This window comes from Sminthopsis crassicaudata, chromosome 5 (assembly GCF_048593235.1).
Source record: "Sminthopsis crassicaudata isolate SCR6 chromosome 5, ASM4859323v1, whole genome shotgun sequence".
Classification (NCBI taxonomy): Eukaryota; Metazoa; Chordata; class Mammalia; order Dasyuromorphia; family Dasyuridae; genus Sminthopsis; species Sminthopsis crassicaudata.
The window spans coordinates 164,071,138-164,088,107 of NC_133621.1; the positions used below are offsets into that span (position 1 = coordinate 164,071,138).

General features: G+C 34.9%; 1 protein-coding gene across 26 annotated transcripts in view; it reads right to left on the reverse strand.

Annotated features, from left to right (window-relative positions):
* Positions 1 to 16,970, reverse strand: part of CELF2 (CUGBP Elav-like family member 2) — a 970,051-nt gene that overhangs the window by 65,594 nt on the left and 887,487 nt on the right. For all 26 annotated transcript variants that reach the window (XM_074268694.1, XM_074268667.1, XM_074268687.1 and 23 more), the window contains 3 exons: positions 9,576 to 9,655; positions 5,063 to 5,221; positions 796 to 859 (listed from right to left, as the gene is read on the reverse strand). In XM_074268694.1, the coding sequence (XP_074124795.1) occupies positions 796 to 859; positions 5,063 to 5,221; positions 9,576 to 9,655 (303 nt within the window). The remainder of the gene's footprint in view (positions 1 to 795; positions 860 to 5,062; positions 5,222 to 9,575; positions 9,656 to 16,970) is intronic.

Consider the following 16,970-nt stretch of genomic DNA (forward strand, 5'->3'; position numbering starts at 1 on the left):
CAATTCTGTCAACCCGGGTACCGGAGTCCAAAAAGGCATCCAGTTAATTGTCTGTGATTATCAAGGGATTGCAAACTTGTATCAAAGGTAGGTCTGTAATCTTGGCTTTCATTAAGAAGGTCAGAACATTTTTATTGACTGCCTATTATTAAAATGTTAGAGGGTTGTCATTAATTTGGCTGTCCGGATATAGAAATCTTATTGGAAATCCCTCTGTAATCCTAAATGGCTTCATTGATGCTGGTAGAAGATATAATTTAAGATCCTTCTCAATTTGTGACTAATGAATTTGAGGTTTCAATGCTCAAAATGAGACCAGCTCCAAAGCAGGTACCAATTTAAGTACCTAATAATAATCATCAAGATTTATTTAGTGGTTTAAAGTTAACAAAACACTTTCTTGACAAATCGGTGGGGAAGGCAGAGGAAGGCAAATGTGATCATCTCAATTTTGTGTGTTGTCAGTGGGGTCCCCTTCATCAATGTACTCCCAGAAATCTGCTCCATACAGATAAGGAAACTGAGGCTCAGAGAAAGTAATTGACTTGCCTCATGGTCAGAGAGCTAGTGAAAGCTGAAGTCAACTCTATTTCCTTGTCCTTTGTCCAGCATTCTTTCCATCACATCACACTGATATCCCAACTGGTCACAAATTATGTTTTTCTCTATTTCATCTCTGGGCTTGCTCAGCCTGCCCCCTTGCCTAATCTAAAGACCATTAAAGAATAAAGATCCCACAGGGTCTCAGAAAATGCTACATAATTAGAAATCAAGGCACGATTTTTTTTGACTTACCAGCCATTTGCTGAATGCCACTGAATGCACCCAGGTTACTGGAGGAGGTTGCCTGTTGCAGAAGCTGCAAATGAAAGAACAGATTGTTGTTTGCTATGCTGTTGTTTTAGTTGTGTCAAACCCATTTGGGGTTTTCTTGGCAAAATTACTAAAGTCATGTCTTTTCCTTCTCTAGTAAATTTTTTTTTAACAGATGAGGAAATTGAGGCAAGAACTTATGTAATATGCCCAAGGTCACACAGCTATTAAATGCCTGAGAACCAATTTGAACAGATAAATCTTCCTGACTCCAGGCCTGGTACTTTATTGTACCATCCCATTGCTTCACAACAAGAAAAATTGCTGTTACTGAGTTGTTTTAGTCATGTCTGACTCTGTGATCACCATCCACCCCACAATTCCTGAGCCACAACATTTGGCACTAAGAGCCTTCCGAATGAAACTGTGTGTACCACATGTAGTTTCCTTTACTTTTACATATTTGTCTACTGTTGTCTATTGATGGACTGCAGGTCCCTGGAGTCTGTGTGCTAAATCCATATTAATGTCTAATCTCTATTAAGAAACACACTGACACTGGGGAAACTCAATAACATGGCTGCTTTAAAACAATTAATCAATTTACTCTTTTTAACAACCAGGTGTTAAATCTATTGAAATCAACATAGCGTGACTAATTATAACTCTCTATAGTCTAGTAGTTACCATAACTCATCTCTGTCAATCAAGGTCCATTCCCCTAATCCCTTCATCTTCCCTCCCAGTTTAGATTCCTCTGTCACTCTGTGAAAACACTGATTTGTTGGCTAATGGGTCACTAGAAAAGCATCTGTACCAACCAACTACACTTATAAAAAGCATTAAAAATAAGAAATGGTGTCAGAGAATTTGGTTCTGGAAGACACCTTAAATACAGATAATCCAACCTCTTTAACTGATCAAAAGTTGAAGACAGGAAACAGAAATCCAGACTACTTGTCAAAGATTGGATAATAGCCAGAATTTGATGCCAAGTTTTCTGGCTCCAAAGTCAGTGCTTTTCTCAACACACCACATTACCTGTTTTCTATAGGTCATACTTTTAAAATCATTTTCCTCCAGTGGTACAGTGAAGCCCATTATTGGTCAAAACTCTGGAGAGGTTGTTTCAGTGCCCGAAGCAATGGATTATAAATATGTCAGAATCTTTGCAAATAACAAAATATATCTGTGAGGAAGTCTCCAGAGATACCTCAAGAGTTTTTTTTACAAATGATTAATTTTCTTCTGCCCACATAGAAGCGGCTATTGACATATCATTAGGTATACAGTGAGATGTACACACACATACATGCATATACATATATGCATGCATAAACATGCACACCTATGCGTACACACATGCTTGTGTGTGTGTTTCGTCCATGCCATACCTAAATTGCTGGTCGATTTGGCCAATTCAGCATAAATATGGATGAACTTTAGTGATTAAAAAAAATTGCTAGAATCATTCATTTGTTCCTGTTATCAGTTTATCTAACAATGGTGGAGTATATATTTTGCACATATGAAATCAAAACACACATAAAATATTGTTAAAATAAAATTAAAATATAAAAACAGTTATCCCTAGAAATAATAACAGACTCACTGAATTTATTAAGTTTAAATTTATGATTCTGGCATATTTGGTGGGCTATAAAATCAAATATCAGTTTAAAATATTTTTCAGGATTTTACTTAGAGCTCTATAAAACATTTGATAGGGAACTATGGTCCCTTGGGGTAAGTTTAGATCCTTAATAGTTTCTTGAGACATAATTTTAAAATTGGATATGTGTCAAGAATGGCCATATTTCAATATACACATACTGTAATCTCCAATAATATACCTTCACCCTAATATATAGTTTTTGATATGGAAAGGGCCTGAGAGATTATTGAAGTCACTTGCCCCCTTTTTCAGATGAGGAAAACAAGCCTAAGGAGGAAAAGTAATATGCTTAATGTCACAAAAATATGTGTGGAGTATGTGTGTGTGTGTGTGTGTGTGTGTGTGTGTGTGTGTGTGTGTGTGTGCGCTTTATATATGCTTTAAAGATATTATTAAAATTAATTATATTATAAATTGTTTGAGAATTTGTATGACTCTGATCAAGGTAACTGGAGGCACCATCATTGCAACAGTCATTGCAAAACTCATGGATGGTGGGGAAACTTGACAGCAGGGATTCTTAAGTGTTTTTGTGCCAGTGATCTCTTTGTTTTGGGTAAAACCTCTGAGCTTCTTGGAATGTTTGTTGCCTATCTGTATAATTGAAAAAAAAACCCACTAAAATTCTATTAAAGGTTGATGAAAATAAAGATTTTTTTTCCATTTAAGCTCATGGTTCCCTTGAAATCTACCAATGAATGCCAGATTAACAATCTCTACCTTAAAGGGAAGGGATCTTTAGAGAAATAGGATTTCAAGTATCGTTTTAACTGAATCCCAAACTTTAATTATTTCTTATATTATATTAGGCAAGTATATTAAACTTATTTGGACCTAAATTTCTTAATTTGTAGACTGGATGATTTCTTTTCCAACTCTAAACTTTGCTTTCTAATCTCTTCTTGACATTTTTGACTGCAATGTGGCTAACTCAAATACTGTAACTCTCCATTATGTACATAGTAATGTATAACATCCTTAGCCTGACCTTCAATTTGGATCTACCCTATCTTTTATGCTTTACCTTGTGTCATTTGTTTCGGTCAAATTGGACTACTCAGTTCATAATTCCATATCCTTACCACCATATTTTACCACATTCCCAAGCCCTCATTCCCATTTCTGTTTTTGTTGTTCCATCACGTCTAACTTCTCGTGACCCATTTTTGGGTTTTCTTGGCAAAGATACTAGAATAGTTTGTCATTTTTTTTCCCAGCACATTTCACAGATAAGGAAACTGAAGCCAACGGAATTAAATGACTTGCTTACAGTCATACAATTACTAAGTGTCTGATTTGAACTCAGGAAGATGAGTGTCCTTAACTCCAGACCTAGTGTTCTATCCCCTAGGACATCTAACTAGCACTTCTTTTTTTTTTATTTTTTATAATATTATCCCTTGTATTCATTTTTCCAAATTATCCCCCCCCTCCCTCCACTCCCTCCCCCCATGACAGGCAATCCCATACATTTTACATGTGTTACAATATAACCTTAACTAGCACTTCTTTATCCTTGTTCAAAGTCTCATTCATGATGCAGCTTCTTTAAGAAGTCTTCTCTTGCTTTCCTCTACTTATCATGATCTTTTCTTTCTCAAATTTCTAATAGCACTTTGAACTTCTCAACTATACATCCTATTCTAATTTGTATAGAATATGTCTAGTGGGAAGAAAATGTTTTATTCTATTCTACTATGCTAAATTAAAAAAAAAAAGAAAGACAGAATGATCTAATGGAAAGGAAGATCAGGATTCAAATCCTACTTCTGACGTGAAGTATCTAACCTTGGGCAATTGACAATCTCTCTGTACCTTAGTTTCCTCATATGCATAATAGTGATTATAACATTTATACTACCTATGTTATAATCTGATTTGGATACTGGAGTGGTTGGCCTTTTCCTTCTCTATCTCATTTTATAGAAGAGAAATTAAGGCAGAGTTAGGGGACTTTTCCAGGGTTACATAGTTAGATTTGAACTCATGAAGATGTTTTCTACATTCTAGTCCCAATGCTCTACCTAGTTGCCCATGGTTTTTAACACGTTATTAGACAAAGTCACACCATCTTTATAGACAAGATGAAGACATTTAACCAGGGACTTTTTTTGCATCTTTGACAAAAAAAACTAGGTACATATAATTCAATAAAATATTTTTTATAACCAGAAGAACTTTCTTATAAATATGTCTTCATGAGATAGTGAGCTTTTGATTTTAGTGAAATAAAGGTTCAAGCAGAAGCTGGAGGGCTCACTTATCAGGAGTATTGTACAAGTGGTTCCTGAATACAACAAATTAGGCTACAACATAAAGGCAACTCATGGACACCTCCTAATCTGCACCATTTGTGAGCCAACTCTTGTACTAATGATTTAAAATTGATGCCATATTCAATTTAACTGGATGGACTTTAAAAATCCATGGAGAACTGGGAAATTGTTTTGGGTGTAAAATATGAACAAAAAAACTTCAAATTCCTTGGAGGATCCCAGAGCAGAGTAACCTTAAAGTATATTGAGGTGTGTATGTAGTTGATATTTTGGGAGACCATGCTTCTGATGCACTTACCGCCAGGTACTGTGGGGTGAGTCCACCCAGGCCTGTCAGGTTCCCCCAAGTGGCAGTATTGAGCTGTTGCATCTGCTGTGCCAACTGCTGTTGGAGACGCCTTTGTTCTTTGTCTTTCTGGGTGTCAGCAAACTTCACCACAATAGGTGAAGAACAGCCCTGTGGTTGGACACATTGGAAAATGAAGAGGAAGTTACACTACAGAGGGAACTTTCTTCTGCTCCTCAAGTAGATAGATCTGTGATCTCTCTAACCTGAGTTACAGTGGTTGGGTTAGAGTGGCTGGAGTGTTCCTGAGTCCCCAAGACTGACCTGAACTGAACATGCTTAAGTTTATTTCAGAACCAGAGAATTCCTTTTCTCTGTTTATAGCATTGTCTCTGGCTCTCTCTTTTCAGCCCTTTTCAGGACCTTCACAGAGACAAAAGGCCTTATCAGTCTTCATTAAGCTTCCTGAGTCACATGTCTTACAGATGGAATCATGGATGTTTCTATAACACATAGTAGGTGCTTAATAAATGGTGACTCATTATTGAATGATTGATTCCCACATATCAGCCAAAGACAAATAAGGGATGAAATTGTAACGAGAATGAAAAAGTCTCTCATGCATTCAATTAACTAATTCTTAGCTCTGTGTGGGTGGGTGTGTTAGAATTAAAAGGATTTTATTATAAATATGGAAAAGTAACAACATGTTGACAGAATGATCATTGAAAATCATCTCATTTTTATACTTTTAGGACCATGAAATTTTGAGTATTAGGGTCCTGACAATCACTAGATCTAGAGAGCAGTGGGCAAGAAGATGTGGTTTTCATTTTAGGAATGTGGAAATGGAGGTAAGAACTATTAAGAAAGAAGGAACATGTGATTTCTCTTTTTATACAAAGCAACTTGCTGAGGGTCATAAAACCTTTCCTCCCCTTACCATGTCATATCCACCCTAATTTCCATCACCAGAGCTGAAACATAAAAAAGATAGACTCTTAGTCAACTGCATTTCATGCAGTAGGAGAAACAATAGGTTTTTCCCCCTCTTCTTTTCTAAGTACATCCCACCATTCTAGGAATTTCTCCAGTAGAATTCTATTTCTCTTCTCCTATAAAGGAGATTTCGATGGGAATAGGGATATTACGTTAGAGAACAAACTAACATAATTTTATATTTGACAATTTTACTTTATCAAGTAAAATACAGCAACACTACTGCATGCTTGAGATAGTTTGTTTCTACTCAACCATCTTTTTAAAAATTAGCAATTTAGAAAATAGTCAGCAGAGCTACATTGTTCTATTTCTCCTGACTTTAGTTAACCTTCATATTTTATCATAAAAAAATGTTTTGCTTAAAGTAAAAGGGAGAAATTCCATCCAAATTCCATCATTAAGTAAAGGAATTTTTTGGTAATAAACTTCTTTCTCTTCATTTTTTTTTAAATGAGCTTTCCCCTTTTACTATAGGATAATTTGCTTTTCTCCTCAGAAAACAAACTTGGCATATCAGATCACCTTGGCTGGATACTGGTTTACAGCTTGATATTGTAGTTAGCACACATGGGGTACTCATTTCTCTTTCAAAGAATAGTATAGATTCGAGGAAAATGTAAGAAAAATGAGGTGGCTCTTGCAATGCTCTGCTTCTAGCAAATCATCACTCAGCCACGAATCCTGAATCACAGTTAAGAATGCTGAATGTCAGTAAATTACATAAAAACAATATCTCCACCATTTTTAAATCTATAACTCATTTTTCGTCATCTCTCCATATTTCACCACTTCATCACTTTCAAAACATTCTGAAAACGGAAATTATATAGCAAAGTGGTTTTGTATGGGAATAGGGATGTTATTGCTGTGTCACATTTGTTCCATAACAAATTATAGCATCTCCTTCTAATGGTAAGTTTGTGAATTTCCTTTTTTTAAATACTAAAAACTGACATATAAGTAAAAAATTAAACCAATGATTATGGCTTTTAAAATGACTTGCTTAAACAAAGAGAGCAAGGGGAGAAGGTTGGGAAGGAAGAGAAAGAGAGGAAGGGAAGGAGGACACATAATACAGAAATTAATTATTTCCAAGGACTCATTCTTCTTAAGCATTAATGTCCTCATCATTGTGAGCTTGAGCTCACTTTGGAAATATATCTTAGTCAATGATGTGTGACAAAGTACTGAAAATGATGAAATTTAAAAAAATAACTTTGGTGCTACAGTAAAATCTGATTTCAAAATATATAACTTCCCTTTTGAAAATTGATTTTTGGAAAAGAAAAAAAAATAAGTTATGTTGCTTTGGAGTCTCCTTTGTCTAAAGTTCCCTATGAGATTGAATATTAACTATCAAAGTTTAAGCTTGTTTGATAACATGGTTATTACCAACAAAGGGCTATAAATTACTTTTGAATGTCTCTATAAACAGTGCATGTTCTCCCTCCTCCCCATCCCTTCTCTACAGCCCATGTATTCTATTTAGAGTGAAAGTCCACTATTCTTGTAGTCTTGCTATGAATTCCCTGTCTCCCCTTTTATATAATCTTGATTGCCTTCATTTTATAGGAAGCCTTAGAAAACTCACTTGATCTCACTCTCTACAGCTTATCACTTTCTGCACTAATTAAAAGCATATGTAGTAGGGGATGGGGCTGTTCTTTAACCTTCCTATTACTTTGAGACAGAAGAGGCTTTTTTTTTTTCTTTCAACTAACCAATTCTCTAAGGTGAGAACAATTTGATTAAAGACTATCATATTATCTTTAAAAAAAAACACACATTGAAAATAATACAAGACATTTTAATAAACAAGACTTTTTTTTTTTTTTTTTTTTTTTTAAGTAAAATCTAACAGAAAATAAGACTGGCCTACATTTCCTTACAAAAATGTGGATTGAAAAAGATTAGAACTATCTCTTATTAGAGATGTGTATATATGTGTGGTGTGTGTGTGTGTGTGTGTGTGTGTGTGTGTGTGTGGCTACCTCGGGCACACTCAGATTCCTAGATATTTCAAATGTTGTTATTCATTATTTCCTATCATGGATGACTCTCTTGTAAGAGTGCTTTTAGGAAGGGGAGGGAATGTCTTTAAAAATGCATTGCACTGAAAGGAAAACACACAGATTATATAAGATTTGGTAGGAATTTCAAAGTTAAATGGAATATTTCAAAAAAAAAAAGACAATAATAGATTTTGCAATGCTAATGTTGTTACTCAGAAAATACGGGAGACAGTTAGTGACAACATCATGCATACTTTTCCAGTTTTCCACCCACCTTTTCATTTATTATAAAACTGCCCGCAAGATGTGAGGCATGATGATCACTTGGTTCCCAGCATGCTTTGGGAGACCCAACATTGCAAAAACAAACAAAACCCCCAACCCCCTCCCTCATAGCTCCCAACCAACTTCAGAACAAAAGAAAATGAACCCCAAACTCAGATCAATTAACTAATTTTTTTCCACACCAATGAAATTGAAAATGTCTTCATTTAAAAATATATTAAAAAAAACATAGCTGCACAGAACACCACAATGCCATCTCTGAAAAGATCACCCATACACAAAGATACAGTAAACATAATACAGTAGAACATGCACTCTCAAATGATTCTATTTGACAATACAGAATAAGTAAAGGCATATCACTCTTTGGGATGCTTTTGTGCAAAACTCTGAAAGATCACGACCCAAATCACAGACTAAAAATGCACAGCCCTCTGTCAATGCTTGGTGGGATTAAAAAAAAAAAAACAACAAAAACCAACCACACCAGTAAATTTCTTTTTTCCTAAAGCTACTGTCTCTCATTAAGAGGGTAAAATTTAATTCTTTGCACTGTTCATCACTGAAAAGTCAGTGGTTGTTAAAGAGTGCTTGCACAAGCCTTTATCATTTTTGGTAAGAAGATAAATCCTACCTTTCAGTGGCACATTAAAATTTGCATTTTAATGAAATAAGTAAAGTAGAAGAATCATTAATTTTTCCCCAAAATTCAAAGCTTAAGGACTTGTGCACAAGTTAACTCTGCTTAACTGGGGATATTAATTATCTTTTGATGATAAGATACCATGGATTTTTTAAATGAGGCAAACCAATTTTGTTTTGTTTTGTTTTTTACTCTCTACAAATCCATCAAGGATCATTTGGGTCCTTTTGGTAAAGAATGGTAGTCCATTGATTAAATCAGATATTTCACTTGTCAGACTTGTGCCACTGGAACAAAAAAGCCTAAATATTTAGTAGAATTGGAATGTTGGAATAAATGGAAGGTTCTTATTAAATGCATTTCTATTCAGAGGAAAAAAAAAGAGAGAGAGAGAGAGAGAGAGAGAGAGAGAGAGAGAGAGAGAGAGAGAGAGAGAGAGAGAGAGAGAGAGAGAGAGAGAGAGAGAGATGGTGAAAGTTGAAATCTGTGATTGTCATGTGAAAGATCCACACTGGAGAGTATTGCTTTACCATTCCCAATCATTTGCACAAAGAAAACAAAGAAAGGGCAGATGATACAGTACCTCCATGGTCTGAGACTGATGCATGGCTTTGATTGCATTCTGTGCCATTGCCCTTGTAGAAAATGTGACAAACGCACAGCCTGTGGGAAACAAGGGGACAGGGAGCAGGAAAGACAAAAAACAACAAGACAAAAGGGTTGGACGCTTGTTAAACCAACACAGTCTACGAGAACTGCCACAAGACGACACTGTTCTCAGTAGTACATAAAAATAAACAACTTCTCGGTTTTGTTTTAGGCTGATTTTATTTCTGATTCACAGTGCTGACTTGCTAATCTGACCATAGCAGGAAGATTGATTTATTTATTAGTTTATTTTTATGTGGGAGGAGCTGAATCCTTTTTAGCCACAGGGTTTGAAAGGAGCAAGGTTTCTTTAGCATTCTCTAAGAGGAAAAGTTGGTATTTTACATTTCCTCCCTGGCAGATCATCCACAGATCAGGGCTTTGCATTTCAAATTTTTGGGTTGCTTCTAAAGCAACAACAAATAAAATTCTCACACCAAGGGCAAATTAGCAAACAAAGTTTGAAGAGCTTAAAATGCCAGGGGTAAATTTCTCTGCCAGATCAGAGGAATTAAAAAAAAAAAAGAAAAAGAAAAATATCATCGTGTATATATGTATAAAATGAGGCTACTTAAGCATAAGCAGGAAGACCTCTGTATAAAATGTTTAGTAACTATCCATTTCTCATAGGAATAACTGGCATTATTCCTATAAGAATATGCAACAGCGTGAAATGTTAAAATTCATAAAGACTTTTTGGAAGGAAATCTTTGTGACTTTCAAAATTTGTGATCCTGTGAAATGCATCAGAGCTCTGACCTGAGAAATAGCATATGCTTAGATATGCCTTGAACCTCTTGTGTCAGGTGCAGACTATTTCTCCCCTTACTATGTATGCTGGAGGATAGCCTGAGTCTCCAGTGCCTGAGCTATTCCCTCTATTGCTACTTGTACCAGCATTGGCCACCATGCAGGTCAATGTTCCCCCTGCACGGCTCATTGCCCTTTTAACTAATAAAAACACTGCCTTCTGAAATTTACATTTTATTCATCATGCACCCTTGGGCTTCTCAGAGAAAAAGACTGTGAAATTAATGCAGATTCAGGCTGATTTTGTAATAATACCACAGCACACTAAAAGCTTAGCTAAAGCAACACAGACTTAATTCATTTATGATCTCTAATGACTTTAAAAGTGCATTGATTTTAAGCTTCTTTAGCCTTGCACAGTTTGAACTTAGGTATCAGAGAATAATTTAGTGTTCCACTCAATTTCCTCAAAACATTATTATTATTACTACTTAAAAGATTTCCAAATGAGGCAGAGCTAAACACAGAAAGGGCTGAAGCATATTGTCATTTCGGAGCTAATGCATGAAAGCTAAGTTCTGGCATCAACAAATATAATATCGTTGCCCCTGTGGCCAATGAGCAAAATAAAGCATTCGACACCCCAACCACCAGCAGAGTATTTGGTTTATGCAAATCAATTCGTGAGGAATCAGACATGACTTTCCTCTTTTTTTTTTTTTTTCCTTTTGCTTTGTGTGTACCTGGTGAGATTATCAAGTCAAGACTGTATTAACATTTTAATCAAACAACAGTAAGATAAAGCAATACCTGCCCATCACCGCAAAGTCATGAAAAGTCAATGCATTTTTGTATCCTGCCGTGTTGTTATTTTTAATAAGAGTAACCCCTTTCTACAAGAGGAAACATTTCCTACATCTATATATACATATGCATATATAGATAAATATAGATATGGATAAGGAATAGGAAAATGTCCATCTCTTTCTGGATATTTATCTCACCGTTAAGCTAGTCTCGGAAAGCTTGAATTAGCTTGCCTTATTGATAGCTCTAGTGTTTGTGGCTTTCTAGATTTCTCAGACATCAAAACAGTTGGTGGGGCTTACTATTTATACATACTGTATAGAACTGTACTGGCTGCAGTTGGTGTTATCAAAATACATTTTCATCAATAAAAGTAATTTACAAGTTTCCTATGAGACATTTTAGCTAATGTGTGCAATGTGGGAAATAAGAGAACGTAGTATCTTTGCTAAATTCCATCTCAAGGCTGTGCACTAAAATTAAGAGGGACTGAATTTACCATCATTCTCAAAGTAATCTCTCTTCAAAAATATTCTGTTTATTACTAATATTAGTAACCAAGGAAATAGCACTAGGGGACTTTTATTCTTCCATTTCTTATCTTGTGACTTCATGGGGGGAGGAGGAAGAGAACAATTTAATGGAGACATATTAGAAATCATAGAGTGCCTTGAATAATACTGCTTTTTTTTTTAATTGTCAAGAAAATTGTTTCATTCACTTCATTTACTCTTATTATCCAGGAGCATGTGCTATACTGACAGTTGCCAAATGGAGGTTAAGAATGTATTTTTTTAAAAGCATGTAAGATGTCAACAAAAATCAATAAGGCACAGTTTATGCATTTACCACAATTCCAAACTAGCTCAACCACTTTAAGTAACGCAGAAAGAAATCTGTTGCAATTTAGCAGGGTCTCAAAAGAAAAGTGTTTGCCACATAACGGTAAAAGCATGTCTCTGTAAACTCAAAGCACTGCCCTTTTTTCTATGAAACTTCCAATTAAAAGCTCAGCTGATGTTGCTAATTGTTAAATCCTCACCCCAGCCCCCTGGATCTCAAAATAACTTGACAAATCCAATGACTTTTTAACCTTTTAAAAAATTATTATTATTGGCAGTAGTGGAATGACAGAGAAATGGTTTCCTCTGGGGTTTCTGTCAAGTATTGTACAGCATGCTCTGTGTTCAATTACTTAGGAGGGAAAATTACTGTGTCATTCATGAAGTGGGACCTCATGTTGAACAATTTCTCTCTCTATGCCATTCTCAAGGATTAAGTTAAATAACTCCAGAGCCAAACATTTCTTAGTTCTGTGGCTGGTTAACCTCTGTAATTTCTCTACAACAGGAGGTCATCAGAGTAAGAAGGTTGGATTTTTTCACCCTTAAAAAACTAGAGAGACCCAATAATGAAAAAAAATAAAGGTGAGTGGACCCAAAATCTACAGGATTTCATCAGCATAGGGTCACAAGAGCTCCTGGCTCCCTAGAGTAGTGTGATGACTATTTTCCCTGAGGACACTCTCCTAGTAGGCTTCAGCAAAAGTTACCAAGTTTATCACATCCCTCTACAAAATCAGCTCTGGGAGAAGGCAGAGTCCAGCTTGATGAGATGAAACAATAGCTCTGATTGTATTAGGCAAATCATAGTTTTTGAGCTTTCTGTTCCCACATCTCTGACTGACAAATATTAAGCAGGAACTAGTTTTTGGAGAAAATATTAAGGACCCAAATAATGCTGCAGCATTTGGGTTGGGGCTAGCTAGCAAAACATTAAGGACATGCATAACTGCAAATATTCAAATACATAATAGCAAAAATGAGTTTGTAAAAGTGGTCAGCCCATAATTTACTTGGCAATTATTTATTGTGTCCACTTTTCAAGATGTCAGAGATCGCTAATAGGAATGAAAGGAGGTGAATTTCACTTATTTCAGCAAGGTTGCCTTCTCACCCGCTAGAACAGATAAATGATTGACTGGGGAAAGGTTTCTCAAAGTAATTTCTTCCTACCGACAGGATCTGAGGAAAGCACGTAGCCCTGTTATAGAGAAGATTTTGGAACACATCTATTACACTTGTCATTTCAATTGAAAGGATATCTTAACTCAGGTGTTTTGCCTTTTTTTTCTGGGCTGCAAGATAATTTTTTAGAGAACTAGATGAATTTCTTCTCCTGACTAAAAAAAAATAAAAAATACATACCCTTTAAAGGCATTGCTAGGGTACACACAGGCTGGGGCCTTTCAGCTATTTTTATAAAAAGAGTATGAGCACCATGACTAATTCATACTAGAAGAGCAATGCTTAAAAATGGTGGATCCAGTGTGAAGTATATTTCCACACAAGAAAGACTTTCTGCTTATGTATTTCTAACTTAGCTAATGGTCTGGATTTGAGAGACTGCTCTCAACTATATCTTTGTAAGAGGTCAGGTGTTGTGAGGTTAATGTCAAGCATAAGAGAAATTAAAAAAAAATTCTTCAGTTTAAAAAGCAGGGGCACATTATCTGTGGTGTGAAATTTAAGATTTGAATGTACATGTGTAAGATTTTAAGATTTCTAATAATGGATGTAAGTTCTAGACTCAATTTAGAGGCTGGGCAAAAGGATAATAAAAGCTTACATTTAATTTTGATGATCCCTAAAGACTTAAAAATTTAATGTATCATTTATATTATTATTCTATGTATGTTTTATTGTTTGCTGAGGCATTTGGGGTGAAACTCAGAGTCATACAACTAGGAAGAAGTGTCTGAGGTCACATTTGAATTCTGGTAATGGCAATTACATTTCTAATGCTTTTGGTACTGAAATTTAATAATTTAATAGGGTCAGATTTTACCTAAATAACATCTAAAAATTTCAAACGATTGCTGATTTCTAGAGTTGACCAAGTTCCCTGAATAGCATCTGTATAACTAAAATGTGGTAGAAGTCAGCTGCTAAAATACACAAGATCTTACTGATTATGCCAAAATGGATAAGTCTCAACAGAGTCAATAATTTTAAGCAGGACTTGGTTATAGGGTGAAGGGGAAAAATGCCAATATGGTCATCTTAGGAAATCAGCAATGAGCTAATGCTATTGAATACACTATTAGTTTTGAAAACTGTGAGTCTCAAACCAGAATTTGGGGAGGAAATACTAAGAATTTAGGTACTATACAAGAGAAGCAGAATTTCTGTCTCAGTCCTATAACTATAAATTCATTATATGTTAACAACACTGCTCCTACACCTTCATATATAGTCCCACTACTATATGAGGATCTGAGGAATTCTTCAGGAAACTTGGATTTTTTTTTTTATAATGTGCCCTCACTCAAAACAGTCCCTGTACCATATTTTCTAATAAGATAAAACAGCAAAATAAATTTTTGCAAAAACAATGACGATAAATGTATGTTTTAATGGTTTGGAAATGCATTTATTAAAGAGGTAGGTAAAAATCCTGATCAAACTAAATTATTATAATAAATTTTTGAAGATATCCAATTTGCTTATTGTTCTATCTCATCACTGACTATACTCATTAGCATCAGATTTCTTAGTAAAAAATAAGCATTTTTTGATTTAATATCTTCTGGATTCCATCCTTTCTCCTTAACATTTTTCTTTTCCTTATGGCTCAGAATTACATTTAAGATGTAATTTTTATTAAACAAATTTTTCATATAATAGTGGATGATGACAATAAGAATTAATAGGTAACAAAAGAAAAAATAAAATAATACAAAAACTTGTTAAATGAGGATAATAGGCTTTAGATCAAAAGGATACTTAGAGATCTTCTTACTTTCATAAATTTGAGCAAGTTAATTCATCTCCCTGGCCTCAGTTCTTCATTTATAAAGTAAAGGTGTGGGTCTAGAGAACCTCTGAAGTCCTATTTTTGTTCAAACCCTTATTTCACTGATGAGGAAGAAGTTGAAGTCATATGAATGACAGATCCTGAATCAACTTTCTCCAAATTAGAAGCTTTCTCCATAGCACATTAAAAGCTATGAAAGATGGTATTTTCTGCTTTGGTGTGTTTATGGTTGTGGATTTTTTTAAAACCATCGTGACTGGCATAGTAGGTTCTATCACAATGGGAAAAACCATGGCACAGGAAAAATCTAGACATGATGAGCCATGGTAGGAGCTTCCCTGTCAGTGCTTCTAAAGTACTTGTTGGAAGAAGGTGTGTGGGGGGTACAGAGATACCTCTGGATTCAGGAAGATCTAAATTCAAGCCCTTTTTCTGTTATATCCTGCCCCATACTCTACATGTGATTTAAACAAGTAACTCAGTCTCTTCAGTTCCCCAGGCAACTCTTTAAGAGATTGTAAGTTATGAAAGAATTGTCCATCCGTGGTGGTAAGACAGAGTTTCCTCATTGAGTATTCTTCATACCAATGAAATCATAAGTCTGGATTCTTACTGACTCTCCCTCCACATATACTCAAATGGGGCTATTAGGTCAAAGGGATTTTTAGGCCAAAAGTTTTAGAAATTACTTTATCCTGAGGATCTCTTTACTAGTTCTAGGGGAGCTACTAAGCAACAATTACAGGTGATAGTTTCAGCTAAATACTAACACAGAAAAGGGATGTAGGAGTAAATGAGAAATCTAGGAATGCAAATGGCGTTTTTTGTTTTTTGTTGTTTTTTTTTTGTCACTGTAATCAGAGAAAAAAATAGGGAAAAAAATCAGATCACTAAACCAATCTTTTTGCCATAGTCAAATGAATGGGTTTTAAAAAAAATGTCTATTAAATATTTCATTCCCTAATTCAGACATAGGGAGTGTGTTTCAAATAAATCCAGGTTTTATTTTATTTTACTCATTTAAAAAAAGGCGTCTTTTTAAAATAGCTGAGCTGGCAATGAGTTGGGAACAGAAATGCTGAAAGCCTTTTGTCTGTACACGTTTGTCTCCACTAATGGGAGATGTTTTATTAAAATTTGATTGAAAACTGTAATTCTTTAATAAAAGCAAAATAGGGGCATGAAAAAAGTGTTCTCTTAGCAAATATACTTATTCAAGAGCAGTCCCCTGTATTCAAAAAAAACTCTGGATTCCAAAAATTGGCAGAAAAAAAAAAGCATACTGCTATCTGTCTTTACATTTCACAACAGATGATTATAAATGAGCTTTATTAATTAGTCAATTTATTTATTGCATTGGGAATTAGCATTAGCTCACCAGAAATGACTATTCTTTTAAAAAAAAAAGGTAGGAGAGTGTTCTACATTTTTGGACAATGCTTTATGGGTAAAATATAGATCACTGAACTCCTTCAATTGTGTTTCAGAAATGGACTGCTTTTGTTGTCAAGTACTGGTTCATCAACTAAATGGCTGACAAAATTAAGCAAATTATCTTATTAAGAACCATGTCCTCTTTCCTTGGAGAGTCTAGGTTGTTCTAAAATCTCCTCTGAAAAGAATACTACTAATAAAAGGTGTTCTAAATACAGTGTGTCCCAATGTTATGGCATACTATTTTTTATGGTTCTCACTTAACAATAGGGTGGGAAATGGGAGGCACAGAAATTTTCACAAATTGGCTAGGTCAATCAGAGAGTGTAGAATATAACTCAAATAATCAAACTATATTCAGGGTCTCACTATTAAACTATGTATATGATGATATGTATTTAGTACTTTTATCATGTTCATATGTAACATTTTCACATATTTTTAACTTATAGATTCTCACCATATTTTAGATGAATAGGGAGAGTTGGTAATATTTGCAGTTGGTAATTAGGAAAACTGAGTC